The 18,352-nt window shown below is 35.2% G+C and overlaps 1 protein-coding gene across 1 annotated transcript in view; it reads left to right on the top strand.

The window, feature by feature from the left end:
* Positions 1–18,352, top strand: part of DNAH12 (dynein axonemal heavy chain 12) — a 58,335-nt gene that overhangs the window by 13,486 nt on the left and 26,497 nt on the right. The window contains exons 17-41 of the mRNA XM_015641060.3: positions 719–932; positions 1,464–1,649; positions 1,992–2,192; positions 3,275–3,469; positions 3,687–3,808; positions 3,932–4,214; positions 4,798–4,917; positions 5,290–5,446; positions 5,669–5,841; positions 7,134–7,286; positions 7,694–7,933; positions 8,396–8,641; positions 8,951–9,070; positions 9,765–9,874; positions 10,518–10,701; positions 11,444–11,584; positions 12,509–12,592; positions 12,676–12,864; positions 13,505–13,624; positions 14,397–14,585; positions 15,240–15,391; positions 16,089–16,227; positions 16,315–16,481; positions 17,550–17,805; positions 18,009–18,308. Coding sequence (XP_015496546.1) covers positions 719–932; positions 1,464–1,649; positions 1,992–2,192; positions 3,275–3,469; positions 3,687–3,808; positions 3,932–4,214; positions 4,798–4,917; positions 5,290–5,446; positions 5,669–5,841; positions 7,134–7,286; positions 7,694–7,933; positions 8,396–8,641; positions 8,951–9,070; positions 9,765–9,874; positions 10,518–10,701; positions 11,444–11,584; positions 12,509–12,592; positions 12,676–12,864; positions 13,505–13,624; positions 14,397–14,585; positions 15,240–15,391; positions 16,089–16,227; positions 16,315–16,481; positions 17,550–17,805; positions 18,009–18,308 — 4,441 coding nt within the window. The remainder of the gene's footprint in view (positions 1–718; positions 933–1,463; positions 1,650–1,991; positions 2,193–3,274; positions 3,470–3,686; positions 3,809–3,931; positions 4,215–4,797; positions 4,918–5,289; positions 5,447–5,668; positions 5,842–7,133; positions 7,287–7,693; positions 7,934–8,395; positions 8,642–8,950; positions 9,071–9,764; positions 9,875–10,517; positions 10,702–11,443; positions 11,585–12,508; positions 12,593–12,675; positions 12,865–13,504; positions 13,625–14,396; positions 14,586–15,239; positions 15,392–16,088; positions 16,228–16,314; positions 16,482–17,549; positions 17,806–18,008; positions 18,309–18,352) is intronic.

The raw sequence follows: 18,352 nt of genomic DNA, 5'->3' as shown, positions 1-18,352 counted from the left end.
AATCATCAGACTTCCTAAGCTGGAAGGAACCCACAGAGATCATGAAGTCCACGTCCCGGTGTTGCACAGGACAGCCCCAAGAATCACACCATGTGCCTGGGAGCAGAGGAGCATATCTCAGACTGGGTTCTGATTGTATTGGTCATGCTGGTGTAGCCTGTAATAAGACAAGCTCTGTGAAAGAAATGTATTGAAAAGAAAAATTGTGTTATGAGTAGTTTTTTGTTCCAGAAAAGGAAGAAGTTCAACTAGATAGCTCATCATCTGTATGTAATCAAAACTGGTTTTAACCTAGCAACTGTCCAAAATGGTGGGTTCAAATGATTGCGTTGCTGTCTGGTGGTTAGTTAGATCCTACCACAAAAACTGTATTCTGTGTATCAATTAAGGGAGATTATTTATCATTTTATGCATTCTTCAGAAGTTATAATGTGCTGTGGCTGAAAGTGTGGGGGGTTTGAAAATATAATACCTAGTGTATTTTTAAGTGTCATATGTTGATCTCCATCTAGAGTTTAAGTTACTCAGTTTCAGTATGTGAGTGACTTAAGAGAATTACATAAATACACAGAAGAATGTGGTTGAGCCACTTTTAGTTGGGCATAAGAATTTTGCAAAGAATAACATTATGGAAGAAGAGCTTTGCTTTGATTTAAATAGCTATTCATGTGTTGCAAATGTATTTGTGGTCTGTTTTGTAACTTTATTTTTTTTTCAGATGGATGGATGGGACCTTTTTGGAACTAAATGGAGAAATCATGGAGGTTGAGATTGATGAATTTTATAGAGAGATGTACAAAATGTTAAGACTCTTCCAACAAAAGCAAAAGAAAGACCTGGACAAGAAAAAGACAGTGCGACACAAAGGTGTAAGGGGTAATCCAACTCTTACAATGTGTTCTTCAGTTCTGGAACAGATTAAAGAATTTAAGGTATGAAAATGTGAGGGATATTAATAGCTGATGCTCAGGAACAAATGCTAAATTCAGGGCTCAGTACAAGTAGGTGGTGCAGTGTAAGAGATTGAGAATGAGACTGTTCTGAATCCCCATTTCCAGATTGTACTGTCCCATTCATTTTAGTAAAATGGGATTAATTTCTTTTTTTTACAGTTTCTGGAATTGTAATGAGTGAACACATACAGGAGAAAAGTAATTTTTGATTGCAGAAAAACATTTAAGGATGTATCTGGGAATTTTGAAAAGGGACTCTTATGTTAACAGAAGCAAAATTTCGCATCACTGAAAAACTATGCTTAATAGTTGTTTTATATTTATTTTTCAGTAGTTGATATAATTATTTAAAAATGAATACCTGAATGGAGCCATCTGCACTTCTTGGAAAAGATTTTAATGTCTTTGGCTACTGTAGCAAAATTTTAAATACACCTGAAAGATTATTAAAAAATTAAGAAATAGTGTGTATGACAATATTTACCTTATAAATGTTTTTTTCTGAATTAGGAGAATATTCCCACTGTAGCTGTCTTTTGTAACCCTGGCATGAGAGAACGTCACTGGCAGCAGATGTCAGATATAGTAGGATATGATGTAACACCAGATGCTGGAACTACCCTGAGAAAAGTTTTAAAGCAGAATCTATCTGCTTACTTGGAACAGTTTACCACAATAAGTGTAGGTGCAAGCAAGGTAAGCACAGAGATTTGATAGTCACAAATATGACATCAGGTCTTTTAGTGAATACTTTTATGACTTATTAGCATTAGTCTTTGCCATTATGCAACAGAAGAGATTTGGTGAGACTTTGGCCCATTATACGTTAGTGATGAGTGTTGGCATTTGTATCTCATGTGACATCACCATTATTTCCCAAGTGTGCTGCTTTCTGTGTGCAAGAAAAGCATATACTGAGGAAAAATAATAACAAGTAATTAATTTGTGCTTATTCAGCTAGATAAGCTTATATATTGAATTGGAGAGTTCCAAAAAACCAATTCAGTGACTAGACCAAGCTATTTTCTTTTTAAATAGGAATTTTCTTTGGAGAAAGCAATGCATACCATGATGGAAACCTGGGATTCAATTTCCTTCAACACAAATTTGTATCGTGAGACTGGTATTCATATTCTGTCTTCAGTGGATGATATTCAGGCTCTTCTTGATGATCAGATTATGAAAACTCAGACAATGAGAGGATCACCTTTCATTAAACCATTTGACAAGGAAATAAGGGTACAATGAGTACTTTTTCAACCATTTTAATTGTAGGATGACTGTAGTGCAATAGTATACCGATTGTGTTACAACTTTATTTGAGTTGTGAATGAAATGCTTTCATTGATTTTTTTCAGCAAGAATCTTTTGAGTTTGTATGAGTCATATTTTATTTCTGTTCTGGAATTCTCTCTTCCATTCAGATTCAAGTGCAACCAAGAGAACATGTTTCTTTCTTTCTCATATTTTGCAAAATCATGATTTCCATTAACCTTTCTTCTTAATAAGCAGAAATAATGTTTCTATTATTGCTAATAAGAACATTTATTTATTTATTTATTATTTTATTAGGTTTTGGACTGAAATTTTGAACTACAATATATTCCTCAAGGCAAAGAAACTTCTTGACAGCTGGGAGAATGTTTTTTAATCAGACCTCAGAGCAATGATGGCAGCGCTTTACCACCTGCTTTTGAATTTCAGGGCTAGAGTAGTCCTTGTGTTGCTAACACCATGGCTACTGACAGGAGAGAAGCTGGTGGAATTGCTTTGCAGTTACCCTCCCTAGTTTATTGTTGTTCATTATTATGTAGGTAATGTTCAGGCTCAAGCAGGCTTAGTGAGCATACTTATAATTTACAGGCAGCTGCTCCAGTGGTATCTGCTATTGTCCTTAGGAGAGGGATGCTGGACTTACTGGATCTCTCCTATGAGCTGAGGTGACTTTTCTGGTATTGTGTCCCTCTGCCATTCAGCTACAAGAGCCCTTGCTGTGGGGAGATGAAACACCATTTGTCATTGGTAGCCTCCTGGCTATTGCTTAATAATTAAGTTGTTGAAAGTTCATAGCACTGAAGTGATAAATGCGTTTTGGAAAATTAATTTCCGAGTAAGTAACAACTTCTGAGGTTCTTTGGCCATCTGTATATGTGGAAGAACTGAGACCCTTGTAAATATTTTTCTTTCACTTTTTTTATTGGTAAACTTTTTTTTTCTCTCTGGAAGCTGGAATACCACAATGTCTACCTTTCCTGAATTTGTTGTCTTTAACATTATCTGCTTGGAAATGTCAAGTTAACGTTTTTTAAACATTTATTAAGGAATGGGAAAGCCGCTTGATTCAAATTCAGGAGAATATTGATGAGTGGCTGAAAGTGCAGGCACAGTGGCTGTATTTGGAACCCATCTTTTCTTCTGAGGATATTATGCAACAGATGCCAGAAGAAGGGCGGCAGTTTCAGACTGTGGATAGACTGTGGAGAGAGATTATGCAGTTTTGTGCTGAAGATCCCAAGGTAAGGGAAATATCCATTACTAACAGGAAACAGTAGCTTCTCTTACCATTTTCTGGGGGGTGGTGGATGCTTAGTTTTCAGAATATATACCGTGAACTATGATTTCAGCTCCCTAGGCTTTCTAGAAACAAAGTTGTGTTGTTCCTTACTTGATTAATTTATACTGTTCGAAATACTTCATTTATAGCTGACAATTTGCACATGTTTGTTGTTATAGGTTCTTGTTGCTACTTCTTTGCCAGGATTAGCAGAGAAGCTTCAGACCTGTAATGAGCTTCTTGACAAAATCATGAAAGGGCTTAATGCTTACCTTGAAAAAAAGCGTCTCTTCTTTCCCCGGTATGATGAGCTTTGGTTATTTAAAACCCACAGATTCTGAATGGAGTTTTTTTTGTTGTGAATAAGATCAATCTTAAAAACAGCTTGATAATGTAGTTGTATCTTTTTTTCTTATTTTTTTAGCTTCTTTTTCTTGTCTAATGATGAAATGTTGGAGATCCTGTCAGAGACTAAGGATCCTCTTAGAGTTCAGCCTCACTTGAAGAAGTGTTTTGAAGGCATTGCTAAGCTGGACTTCCTTCGCAATTTGGATATTAAAGGAATGTGTAGTTCTGAAGGCGAACGTGTGCAACTGATTTCAAACATTTCTACTTCTGAAGCTCGAGGTGCAGTGGAGAAATGGTTAATTCAAGTAGAAGATATTATGCTGAAGACTGTACGCGATGTAATTGCCAGATCAAGAATGGTATGGGGTTTGAGATAATTTAAGAACTGTAGCACCTATCTTAGTTTTATGGCTCTCTCTCTGCTTTCTAAAATTCTTCCTCAGCAGAGGAGTTGATGAAGTTGTGTGGCCAGGACCAAGTTAACATGACTTGTATTTATAGGCCAGTGATACGCATTAGAGTTTAGTTTGAATAAGGCATAAGTAGTTTTCCTATAACACTGGATATTCGAAAAGTTTCACAGCTGTACTATTTTACAGGATCATGTAGTAGTTTAGGTTTCTAATGAATTAGAACACTTGCAATATGCTTGCTTCTTCCTGAAAGAAAGTCATTAGAGAGAAAATGTTTCTTTGTCTGAAGTTAAAAGTTTCTGAATATTTGGAAAATGGAAAGATAATTCTAAGGATATTTGAAATTATTGGGTAAAAAATTTTAAACCTATATGGAAAAGAGCATTTAAAGCTTCATTTAGATACTGCAAATAGGAAAATAGTATTATTCAGCAAGGAATATTAATAGGATTACATTATAAGCTTCCATATTACGCTGTGATATATATTCCCAGACACTATGTTTGTATGATGTATTTAACTCTTTCAGGCATATCTAGAGACCGAGAGAAAGCGCTGGGTTCTGGAGTGGCCTGGCCAAGTAGTGTTGTGCGTGTCTCAAATGTACTGGACAAGTGAGGTACATGAAGTTCTTCACAATGGACCCAAGGTACTGTATAATGCATAATTTTTTTTTAAAGTTTTCTCAGTGTTTCATTTCAGCTGTTGTATTTTGCTTAATCAAACAGTTTTTTACTATTAAAATAAAATTTGAAAAATGATGAGTATGTGTTTGACATATATGAACTTATTTACAGTGATTTATACCTTTCATTCAAGTACTTGAATATTCTTACTTAGAGCAATCATAGTTTAAAATGTAGCTTTGCAACGTAAATGCATAACTGTGGATAAGAGAGAAGTTGATGCAAAGCCATGACAATATAAAAGACCTCTGTTAAGATATCTGGTCAACATGAAGTAGTCTGGAACACTTGAAATTGTGATATAACCAGTTTCAAAATTACCTTTTGTCTCCTAGGGCTTAAAGGGTTATTATGATACACTTCAGCTTCAACTTAATGATATTGTAGAGCTGGTAAGAGGAAAACTCTCAAAGCAAACCAGGACTACACTGGGTGCCTTGGTTACTATTGATGTTCATGCTAGAGATGTCATAAAGGAAATGATTGGAAGCGGTAATTATATTTTAAGACATTTTTCTTAACACCTAGTTAATGAAAAATCATTAACCCATCAAATTTTACTGCATAAACAGTACAGCACTAAGATGGGTTTATGCGTATTTGGCTACAAACATCAACATTAATAATTTCAAAGCTGTTTTAAATTTAACCCCAATAGAAAATCCAGCTACCTACAACATCTTTTACGATTGCTGTCAACTCTTTGTTTGTCAGGTGTGCAGAGTGAAACAGACTTTCAGTGGCTTGCACAGCTGCGCTATTATTGGCAGAACGAGAACGTCCGTGTGTGCATCATTAACTGCAATGTGAAATATGCCTACGAATACCTCGGGAACTCCCCACGCCTGGTGATCACTCCTCTCACAGACAGGTGTTACCGCACCCTGGTATGAGCTTCCTCCTGGGGTACTGCAAATTGCATTTACTGTGCTATACTATAGCTTACACTGTTCAGTGCAGGCATCCTTTTAGGACTTTCAGACTTATCCTTTAGGGTTTATCTGCTATTTCTGCTAGAATGATGTTTTTTTCACAGAATGTTGACATGAAAATCCCTCATAACAACAAATCTGGGCAGCCCACCAACCTGACTGAAATATTTGTGTGTTCTTCTGTTGTGGGTGTATTTTTTAAATTACACAGGAAAGACGATATTTGATTACTGTATAGATTATGAGAATGCAAACTGCTTTTCTGATGTTCTGTGGCTGCTAAATTAAGTGGAGAGGGATTGGCTTTTGATCACACTGTTCCTAAGATTAGTACAAGTTTGTCAATGTTTTAGTGTCCCTGCTCTTGGCAGAGGTGTTTATTATTGTACTGGTTTATCCTCAGCAAACCTGACAACTGGAAGTTACCCAAGTCATCTCAGATACAGTTTTTCTCATTATCAGTTACTGCAGTCTCTTTGCTGGAGTATGATTTCATGTTTTTCTAGGCACTCATAGTGTGGCTGTAGCTGATGTTTGGTATCTCAGTCAAAACATCAAGGTACATTGATGTGAGAGGGTGATGCAGCTGGTAGTCTGTTTTGGTTTTAAGCTCACAAACCTTGAATCAGAGCACAGCAGGTGGAAGCCTGGCATTCTGGCAAGTAGAAGTCTTGTCCTTTGCCCACCAAGGTCTTAATAAAGTATTCCCAGAACTTGTCAGATGTGGTCCTGTAACTGTAGATTGGACTGTTTGTTTGAAGTCTGTAACTTTTTGTTTTCTGTCAGATTTTCTCCTACTTCAGTAGAATATAGGAGAGAGTATGGAATGGTCAATGGAAGGCACATACATCAAAGGGGGGATGGTGTGGGAAGAAAAGAGGAAAAAAGTATATTAAAGGACAGAGAGAGAAAAGAGTAGCAACAAGTAACTGCAACAAATCTAACTTGAAAGGTGTATCTAAACAGAACTGAAAGACTAGGTATAATAAAGTGTGAGTAACCAACCATGGTCATGATGATAATAAAACTAAGCCCTCTGTTACAGTCAAAATTAAATTCTCTTACATATTTTCCCCAGCTGCAAGTACATTTCAAATTTTTTTTTAGTTAGCGAAACCATAATTTTTATGTTAGATAAAATAAGTGTACAAAACTATCAAGTGCAATTTAATTTCATCATTTTCATTAAGAAGAATTTTGTATGAATGCAGTACAAATAATTTCCATAAACTATTTCTGTGCTTTAGATTGGAGCCTTTTATTTAAACCTCGGTGGTGCCCCAGAGGGTCCAGCAGGAACAGGTAAAACAGAGACCACCAAAGATTTGGCTAAAGCTCTTGCTGTTCAGTGTGTTGTCTTTAACTGCTCTGATGGCCTTGATTACCTGGCAATGGGAAAGGTAAATAAAAAATAAATATATGTTGTATTTTATTTTTAGCATGGAAATTTTAGGGTCCCTATTTTGCAGACACAAATAAATGTGGCATCTGTAGTCTGCTACCCTTGGATGCCATATGCTATTCTCTACATGTTTCATTTTCTGTGCTTTATGAAAGCCTACTAAGTTGCTAATTAAATCATGAAAAAAACAAGAGTTCATGGGATTGGGTTCTTCTGAAGTAGCTTGCTTTAGAATCAAAAACTTTATTCTTCAGTAGATCACTGATCTATGAACTAAACAGGTTTAAGCATTATTGTAATTGTATTTTTTAAATCTAATTAATCTTCCAACATTATAGTCTTAGTTTCCTTTGAATCCTCTAAGGCTCTGTTAGCAATGTTATTGGTTTCTTTCTTCATTTTCAGTTTTTCAAGGGTTTGGCTTCATCTGGTGCCTGGGCATGTTTTGATGAATTCAATCGTATTGAACTGGAAGTGCTGTCTGTAGTGGCACAGCAGATCCTTTGCATCCAAAGAGCCATACAGATAAAGCTAGAAACATTTAATTTTGAAGGAACTGAGCTAAAGCTTAATCCCAACTGCTTTATAGCAATTACTATGAATCCAGGTTATGCAGGACGTTCTGAACTTCCAGATAATCTGAAGGTAAAATAATGCATCTATGACCTTTGCAATGATTGTTTTGACCAGATGAGTTGTTTTAATGAGACTTGTCTAAGTGAAAGCAGAGACAGTGCAGCATGAGGAGCACACTAACTGCAGATAGCTTAAAGAAACAAAGTGCATTCTCTCACCTGCTGTGGGACCATGCTTTCCTTCCTTACTGCTGGATGTATCTGTGCAAGAGGCAGATTGCATTCTTGCATTCTTGAGACAGTGCTGAGGGAATAGAGCTGTGGGGGACAGTGCCTCTTCTGCACTGCATTCATTGTACATTAAGATGGGTATTTGTGGTAGCTCACTTAGGTTAACTTCCTAGGGAGTCATAAGGTGCAAATATTGATAATTCTGTTTTATGGTGGGATGTATACTGTAACAGTTCTGAATTGCTTTCCATTCCTAAATTAATTAGTTATATGAAGATACTTTTTTGCATATGTATTTCAGGTTCTTTTCCGAACAGTAGCCATGATGGTTCCAAACTACGCTCTGATAGCAGAAATTTCCCTCTATTCATATGGATTTTTGAATGCTAAGTCACTGTCAGTGAAGATAGTCATGACCTACAGGCTTTGTTCAGAACAGCTTTCCTCTCAGTATCACTATGACTATGGCATGCGGGCAGTCAAAGCTGTGCTGGTGGCTGCAGGGAATCTAAAGTTAAAATTTCCTACAGAAGATGAAGATATATTGGTGAGTTCCTGAGGGAATATTTGTTCAAGGAGCTTCATAGATACCTGGAGTTCTGAGTTCTGAAGGCAGGTCCAGCACATATTCTCACATCACTGTTCTGTAGTTTGTGAAATGAAGATAATAAAATACATGCTGCATTTTCTGGGGCTATGATGATGATTGCATGGTTGGGCTTAACTTCTTATCAAAGGCCCCATTTAATGAATTCATCTTTGTTACATACTAGGTTATTTTAATAGCTGAACACCATATTATCTGCCTCTTAATAAGAACAGTAAAATGCATATTATGCATATTTGTTTCTTCTAGCTTCTTAGATCAATTAAAGATGTGAATGAGCCCAAATTTTTGTCACATGATATACCTCTGTTCATGGGTATAACCAGTGATTTATTTCCTGGAATCAAGCTTCCTGAGGCGGACTACAATGTAAGTACTCTTCTAATTTTTTCTTGGTCATAATCCTTGTTGGTTGTTTTGTGGCGATTTGCTTTTTCATCAGGTGCAATAAATACAGGGAGGTATATCAAGATGAGCAAAACTGCTGAATGTTTGCAATAAAACTTTGTAGGAAAGGACATTCTTTTATCTGCTGAATATAATCCACATCTGAGTTCCCTTATATGCAGAAGGGTTGTGCATTACAGACTGGAAATCAATCTGTACATTAACCAAGTTTTAGGTTTTCTGATTTCTTTCCTAATTTTTGGACATAATTAAGTGAGATGAAGGTTTGTGCTCGTATTTTATTTTTAGCATCACTTAAAGCAATCTCTGTAGGAGAACGATTGGAAAGGATGAGTATGTTGGAAAAACAAAACCGACTTTTAAGCTTTCAGTAAACACTATGACCTTGAAAAGAGTGTATGGTTTTAAAGAACACTTCTGTTTTCCTGATATGCCTTCTCATCTAGATAAAAATTGTAGTTAAATTCTGTTCTAGCACATGAAGTACAGAAGTGGGAATTTTTTCCTCCAGGAAGTTTGCTATATTCTAGATAATGCTATTTCAGTTATTAATTAATTTGAAACCCTTTCTGATGAGCATAAACTCTTCTATTATTGTGCAGGACACTAATTTAAATTGTGGCAAGAATAAGATTATGATTTGTTTTGATTTTAGGATTTTCTGGAATGTGGCAATGAATGTTGTGCTCGACATAATGTCCAACCTGTACAAACTTTTATGCAGAAGATGATACAGACATATGAAATGATGATTGTTAGACATGGGTAAGGTTCTCATCACTGTGCTGTCCATTGCAATTCTGACTTATACTGTAGCATTTATATGAAGTTATAGAAGGTTTTGAGGATGGCATAATATTCCTCTTTGTTCTGGTCAACAGCTTTGGAACAGCTGAATACTGATACTGCTTTTGCATGTCCCAAAATTCTTGTGGATTATATCTGAGGAATTGTACTCTCCCTGATATCAGAAGCACTTGCACATGTATAATGATTTGAGGTGCTGATATCAGTATAGTGAAAAGTTAGAACTGTAAAAGCTTATTTGTATTAAAATATTAGTTGTCAGATCTGTGCCATTTTATTCCTAGCTTTCATTACAGAATAGCAGCTGTGTGGAGGAAATACATACAATATGACATTAGCCATATGATGGTTAATATTCAGCTCATTAATTAATCTTCTCTGTAAGATTGTACAATAAGATTTGCATATGCTAATAAAGTGGGTTTGTGGAAAGGAATTTTTTTATATTCAAAGAAAATTTGCTTGCCTTACTTTTTGAAAATTAGGTGAAAATTAACTTTAAGCATATGCTTGATACCATTGGCCATCATGTGATGTGTAAAAGTCTAAATTTCAAGATAAATTTATTAATAGCAGATTTTTTTTTTTTCATATCCAACAGCTTCATGCTGGTGGGGGAGCCATTTTCTGGGAAGACCAAAGTTCTACATGTATTGGCAGATACACTGTCTCTTATGAAAAAGCGTGGTTATGGTGAAGAAGAAAAAGTTATTTATAGAACTGTGAATCCAAAATCAATCACTATGGGCCAACTTTTTGGGCAGTTTGATCTGGTATCCCATGAGGTAATGTATGTGTAAAAAATAATGTTTCCTGTGTATTATGTTTCTGTTATTATGGATAGTAAACTCCTGAGTTCATAATTTTATGATTTTAAACACAGATGAGAGCACAATTGTAAATTTTATTTTAACTAATACTTTTGTGGCCTGTTTTTAATTAGGATTAAAAAAACCACAGTACCATATGTTTATGCAGTTAAATAGGTTTGAATATGAAAAAGAAAACAATACCATTTTGAAGGTCATTGTCCTCTTATAGGTGCATCCATGCTTTGAAATCATATAAAATGTAATTGTATTAATTTTTCTATCTGTTCTTAACTAGTATAATCAAAGTAATGAAAAAGCTTTCTAGAAAAATCTATGAACTCATGGGTTCCCAAGTGTGAAACTTAGGTTTGGAGAAGGAATGATATGGAATAGTAAATGTGAAATAGTGAAAGTTAGGGTGACTCTGTAGAGAAACAGATGCAAGACAGGGCAGAAGCATTCCTAAGTTTTAGTAAATTGAATTGCTGGTCTTTTTTGTTACAGTATTTTTTCAAGTAAAAATGTTTGGTTTTTTTAAAATTTGCTGTTGTAAGTCCCTCGGTGATACTCCAAAGTTACGTGCTGCTCTCTGCAGCACAAGAGGAGAACAGGGAGGGACAATGGAAAACAAAGAGAAGGGTTTCTGTGGCTGGCAGCTCAGTTTGAACTCTGTGTTCTTTGTCTCACTCCCCATTGCCATGTCCCCACCTGTCAGTGGACAGACGGGGTTGTCGCTACAACCTTCAGGGAATTCGCCTTGTCCGAGACCCCCGAGCGCAAATGGGTCATCTTCGATGGCCCCATCGATACTCTGTGGATAGAGAGCATGAACACTGTTCTGGATGACAACAAAAAGGTACCAGTCAGTGAAAAAAACTCCTGAATAAAATTATGTGACATTTTGAAAATATTCTATGCATCAAACCACAAATACAAACTGCAGTGCCTGACTTTTGAAAAGAGCAAGTGCAAAATGATGTTGGTGGCAAGACATGAACTTTTTTTTTAGTGTTTTTTGTCTGGGGTTTTTATTGCTTTTGTTTGTTTATATTGAGGTCATAATCACAATATCAACTCATTGCTGAAAGACATGAATTATGTCGTATTTCCTTAATGCCATAAATAATTTTCTAACATAAATAATTGAAATTTAAATATCAGAGGTTATAAGTAATTATATTTCTTGTATATATTTCTATATTTCTAAGACTGCACAAACTTAGATTTAGATTTTTAGATACTTGTATTTCAAGATAATCCTAAGACACAAAGGGTTGCATTTTCAAAATAATGGCTTCTGAAGTCAAAATTCTAACACCACTTTATTAAATGAACCCTAGGAATCTCAAAGCAAATATAAAAATTAGAGACAACATTTGACCTTTAATTTCTGGATGATAATGTGTCAAAATACTCAAACTGGACTCTTTTGTATGAAAGGGTGGTGTGTCTCCAGCTAGAATGCTTCAGTATTAGCAACAATAGCTGCTGCTATCTTTTATCCTTTCTTCTTCCTATCTTTTCTTTATCCTGTCATATACAAGATTGATTGTAATGAACCTACTGGTAGGTTACTATGGAGTACTATGGTTTAAGAGAAGAATTGAGTTATAACTTAATAAGAATCTATTGATACAAGTGGTTAAACATTTTATGTGGTTGATCTTTCCTTTGCTTTTACTTGGTTTTGTGAATTTTCATATAGAACTCCCTTGTGATAGGAAGTGTAATTTAATGCTATTTTTTTTCTAATCTTGCATGTTACTTTTTATCTTTCAAGCTTTGTTTGATGAGTGGGGAAGTCATCCAGATGTCCCCTCAGATGACTCTTATTTTTGAAACGATGGATCTTTCCCAGGCATCAGTAAGTTTTCTATTTAATGAAAATATAAAAGAAAATGCAGTCTATTAAATGCACAATAAAATTAGTTTACCATTTTTCCTCAGCCTGCCACAGTCAGTCGTTGTGGTATGATTTATTTGGAACCTTCTCAGCTGGGCTGGAGGCCACTTGTTACCTCTTGGCTGAGTAAACTGCCTGAACCACTGAACTCAGAGGAACATCAAGATCTTCTGCAGGCACTTTTTGATTGGTTGGTGCCACCAGCATTAAGAGTCCGTCAGAAACAGTGCAAGGTATTTTTCTTCATTTTTTCCTGCTGTAGTTAGTGGCCATTTCCATTCTGTTACCCTTGGTAGGAGGTGACTGTTCTCTCATGACATGCACAGTTAGAATGAATATGGGGCTCTTGGGACCAGTTTGAAGAGTTAAAATGAAAATATCAGCTAAGGCTTGAAACTTGATCATAATTTTCATCTTCTTATTTTCAAAAGTAAAGTAAGTTTTTAAAATACTAATTAAAATGTTTTCCAAAGAGAATTTTGTATTTTTTTTTTCTTTAAAGATGTCATGTTGCTTAAGGAAGTACTTTTTTAAGTTTTAGGGGAAATGTGTATTTCCTTGCAAGCTCAGTGTAACAGCGCTTAGAATTTTGCTCACATTTTGCTGTAGTTACTTCTGTGGGGTTTTTTTTTGGTTTAGGATGTTTAATTGTAGTGTTCACATGGTAGCCATGAACATAGTTAACAAGCTAAAGGTCTTGGCATTGCAATGATTGAGGAGGGCAAATGATCTTTTGAGTAAAAGTCAGTGTAAACCTTGCCTTCTAGTATGTGTTCAGGATTAGCTAGTGATCTAAACATTTCAGCATTTTATCTCCAAAAATATATTAAGTGAACACCTAACATGTGACATCCAACCTTTTGAATCTCTTAGGAACTGGTGCCTACAAGTGATATCAATGTTGTAGTAGCTCTCACACGGATTTTTGAAATGTTGATTTGTCCAGCTGTGCAAGAAGATCCTACAAACAAAAGCATCCGTGCCTGGATTATGGTTGGTTTTTTAACATGGAGCAAAATGTATATTTCTTTCTCTATATGCAGGTTTTCAAAACAGTTTTACTAATCCAAATAACTCTAATTTGTGAATAAGAGACACGTGAAACAATTTTACTACCTCCTTGCACTCTCCCCCCATACTCAGATGAGATGGAAGTTTTACAAGTGACAAATATGATTAAAAAAATTACTCTTTTTCCAATTAAATGGGATAGTGGTTTCATTAAATGTGCTTTCTAAGTAACCAAGAAGTTAGTTAAAGCAAAGGGTCTTCTTTCTCTTAAAGGAAATAAATATTCATACAACACTGATTGCTTTGTTTGTTTGAGCCAAATTTCTATGTGAGAGGGTTTTCTGTTATATTAGAGAGTTATATTAGTTGGATCCTCTGTCTGACCTTATATGATTATTCTTATGAAAAACTGAAGAAAATAGAATGTGAAAGTAGTTATTTAAAATTAAATTAGAAAATTCCTAGGTCCTGTTTTGTCATTAGAACTCTACTCATGCTTTGTCATGTGACATACTGCTGTAGTCAGTGGCCTTTATTTTTTGTTCTCTCTCTTTCTGTCCTTGAGTAAGATTGTATGTGTGCTCTGTCTACAGTCAGATTTCTAAATCTCTTTAGGCAAGGGGTATTCAAGGGCAATTGCTAACATCTCTCTGCTTAACAATATTTTTTAGAATTATGTTTGTTAATCAGACTGTACAAGGTTCATGTAATGTGTCAATTTATGAGACAGTTACTAGTTTTTTTGCCTTTGCAGGGTTGTTTTGCTTTTGCCACAATCTGGTCCATTGGTGGAACTTGTGATGGTGACAGCAGGACAATTTTTGATAATTTCTTGAGGGAAACTCTCTCTGGGAAATCTGAAACAAATCCTGTACCAGAGAACTTGGGAACATGGGAGTGTCCCTTTGAAGAGAAAGGCTTGGTCTATGACTACGTGTATAAGGTAGGATTGGCTTCTGCATCCACTAAATAGATTGTTACAGTCCTAATAGAAGGAAAATGCAGCTGGGTGGGTATTTTAACTTTACAAAGCATGTTGGATGTTGTAGAGTATTGGTTGGATTAAATCCCACAAATATATTTTTCATTTATTTTTCAAATACCAGTGTACTGACCAATTTTTAAGTAAAATACTAAGATGTACACTTCAGTTATATTTGTAATACTGCCGTTGTATATTTCTTCTGTAACCCAAGCTTAGCTGGCAGATTTAAATCTGCTTTTGTATAGAAGGGAATGTGGACTATTCAGAAGAAAAGTAGAATATTAAGTCCATAGGTAGTTTGTGTTAGTATTTTTGTTTATAGCACCTGTTAGACTCCTTTCTTCTCTTGTTTTTTGTTGTGGTTTTCTCTGTGTGAGTTTTCTGTTTGTTTTCACTGAACAAAGTTTTTAAGAAAATAAAGGAGTCTAACTTTAGGTATGTACTTTAATTCTTTATTAGTGAGATAAAGCAAACTAAATGTGTGAACTTTTGAAATCTCACGTATTCATTATTTTATTAAAATCCATTCATTACTTTTTCAAAAGTGAAGTAGTAGAGAAAACCCTTCATACGTATAACACCAATCTTTTTTACATCTGTGTTTCTTCCTAGCTCAAAGGGAATGTAGGTTGGGCTCACTGGAATGAATTCATTGAACAAATCAGTTACGGTGATACAAATATGAAGATTCAAGATATCATAGTCCCAACTATGGATACCGTTCGCTATACCTATTTGCTAGACCTGTTCATTAATCATGGAAAGTAAGTTGCTTCACTACAAATTTCTGAAGTGAAATTTGATCATAGGTAGAAATAGCTCTTATTTATTTTCTTTTGAGTTCATTGTTTTTATCAAACCCTCTGTTTATTTGGCCTTTTAAAACAGACATTTACTACAAACAAAAAAATTTACCCAAAAGTCTGGTTTTAGTTTTCTTGTGAAACCTTACTACAGTCTAACTTCAGTATTTCCAGTCTGATGATGCTCTTAGGACAGCCCAAAAATTGTTGCACTCTCTTTCTACTTTGGCAATTAAATACATATTTTAGGATTTTTTTCTTTGATTAATCCTATCAAAAACAGCTATATTAGCCATGATCAGATTGTATAAGAGAATGAAATAAAAATTACCTCAGATTCCAAGGCTGAAAGCTCTATGAAGTTTGGATTAATGAAGACATATCAGGAGAAATTTAACTCCTGTGTGTGTTTGTATACTCCAACACCAGTAGATTGAGGAAATGAAAAATGTTTATTTCTCCTCACATTTTCTTGATAGTGGAAGCAAACTAAAGTTGTGAGAGGGTTTAATAAATGTCTTAGAACACTTTAGTTTCTTCTTTAGGCAAGTAATGTTTTCAGAGGTAGAAGAAGGGCAAGTTAGGGCAGTTCTAGCTGCTTTTAGTTTACAATGTTAGATTTCTGCAGTCTATGTGCTTTATTTCTGTCTTTGTGAAGACCACTGCTTCTAGTGGGACCAACAGGAACTGGGAAATCTGTGTATGTCAAAGACAAGTTAATGAACAACTTGGAAAAGGAGCGCTACTTGCCCTTCTTCATTAATTTTTCAGCTCGAACCAGTGCCAATCAGACTCAGGTTAGTAGAACAGATTATTTTGGTCTCAAGGAGATTGTAGACATGAATTTGTAATCTGTGTTCTGAATGATCCTTTTTGCATTGCAGAACATTATTATGGCCAGGCTGGACAAGAGGCGCAAAGGAGTTTTTGGTCCTCCAATGGGGAAAAAGTGCATTATTTTTGTAGATGATATGAATATGCCTGCTTTGGAGAAGTATGGGGCACAGCCTCCTATAGAACTTTTAAGACAGTTCTTTGACCATGGATTTTGGTAATAATTTGAAATACTACTGAAATTTTCTGTTGCTGTATTTGCTGTTACACTTACTTATTTGCTTGAATTTTATTTTTGAAACTTTTTTGAAGTGGTTTGTAAATGTTAAAGCAGATTTAATTTATATAAAAATAAATTCTTTAAAGTTGAAGCACTTGTATATTACTCTCTAAGGACTTCTCAGTTTAGGAAATTCACGATCAAATTAATTTTAAGTGTTTTAGAATGTTCTACTGCTGAACTTCAGCAGTTAGTATACATTAAATAAAATGGTTCATTTACACCTTGATTATTTTAATTTTTTTCCAGTGCAATTTCTTGTCCTTTTTCTGTCTCTTCCTCCTTAGAGTGAGTTGGCAGCTTTCTGTACATATCTATATATATGCAGTTATATAAAACTTCTGTTTTTATTTCTTATGTTGGTTTCCCCTATTATCCATATTTCTATTAGTCACTAAATTTTTTTAGCAAGATCTCAAAATTTATTTTTTTTTTTAATTCACAGTGAAATCAGATCTGGTAATAGTTATGAAATAAGTTGAAAGTCTCCCCTGCTTTTGAGGTTTTTGGCTTTGCTTATATCAGAAGATTGGAACAGGTGTTTTCCTGAGTCTGGATCATTCTATGATTCCAGGCACTTTACAAATACAGTTACTCCTGTGATTCTAGGCGCTGCTCAAATATGTGTTGCTCTTCAATAGAGTTAATATATCTTGACACATTACAGTTTTAATACTCAAAATTTCACATCAGGTTTTATGGAATGCAATTTAAATAAATAATCTTCCTCTTGGGCCAGAAAATGATATGTTAAGATTAACTGGTACACAATTAAAGGACTAGTTTTGGTTTGGTTTTTTTTTTAGGCGGGAGAAGTTGTTTTTTTTAAAAAGATAAAGTATGTCGAAATATATACTATATTTTGTAATGCCTACTATGTTTTTATATATTTTTAAATACTTTTTTATTATGCATTCAGAGAATGGTCTGTCATATAGATACATCTAAGGTGTAAAAAATGTGTTATATCCGTTTTTAAGTGTCACATGGCATTTTATTTTGAAGGTATGATTTTAAGGACACCTCCAAAATCACCCTGGTTGACATCCAGTTGCTGGCTGCTATGGGGCCTCCAGGGGGTGGGAGGAATCCTGTCACCCCTCGGTTCCTGCGACACTTCAACATCTGCACCATCAACTCCTTCAGTGATGAAACAATGATCCGTATCTTCTCTACTGTAGTAGCTCTTTACCTAAGGAGTAATGACTTTCCTTCTGACTTCTCCACAGTTGGAAATCAAATTGTCACTGCCACCTTAGAGGTAAGAGGCAAATACTGAAAATTTCCTTCAGTTTGTTCGTTGAAGTTCCTTTGGCTCTACAATAATGTGTGAAAGGTGGTTTTTTTTGAGAAATAGGTTTGGGGTTTTTTTTTATAAATAACATTTTAGAAGGCATTTAGGAATTATGATAATAGTACAGTCTGTGTTACTTTTTTGATTTTGTTCTCTGCTGTTATCTGAAGGTGTATAAGAAAGCCATTCAGAATCTTTTACCCACACCAGCCAAATCTCATTATACCTTCAACCTGCGTGACTTTTCCCGGGTTATCCATGGCTGTTTGCTCATTAAGAAAAGCGCAGTTGAAAACAGACACGTGATGATTCGGCTGTTTGTACACGAGGTGTTTCGTGTCTTCTATGATCGCCTGGTGGAAGATGATGACAGAGCCTGGTTGTTCAATTTAGTGAAAGATATTGTGAAAGAACATTTCAAAGAAACATTCGATAAAGTTTTTGCACACCTGAAGGAAGGAAAATCACCTGTGAGTATCGTGTTTTACCTGTTGCAAAATAATTGCTTATATTG

Source organism: Parus major, chromosome 12 (assembly GCF_001522545.3).
Source record: "Parus major isolate Abel chromosome 12, Parus_major1.1, whole genome shotgun sequence".
Classification (NCBI taxonomy): Eukaryota; Metazoa; Chordata; class Aves; order Passeriformes; family Paridae; genus Parus; species Parus major.
Note: the sequence above shows the minus strand (reverse complement) of the source record. Positions and strands in the feature narration are given on the sequence as shown.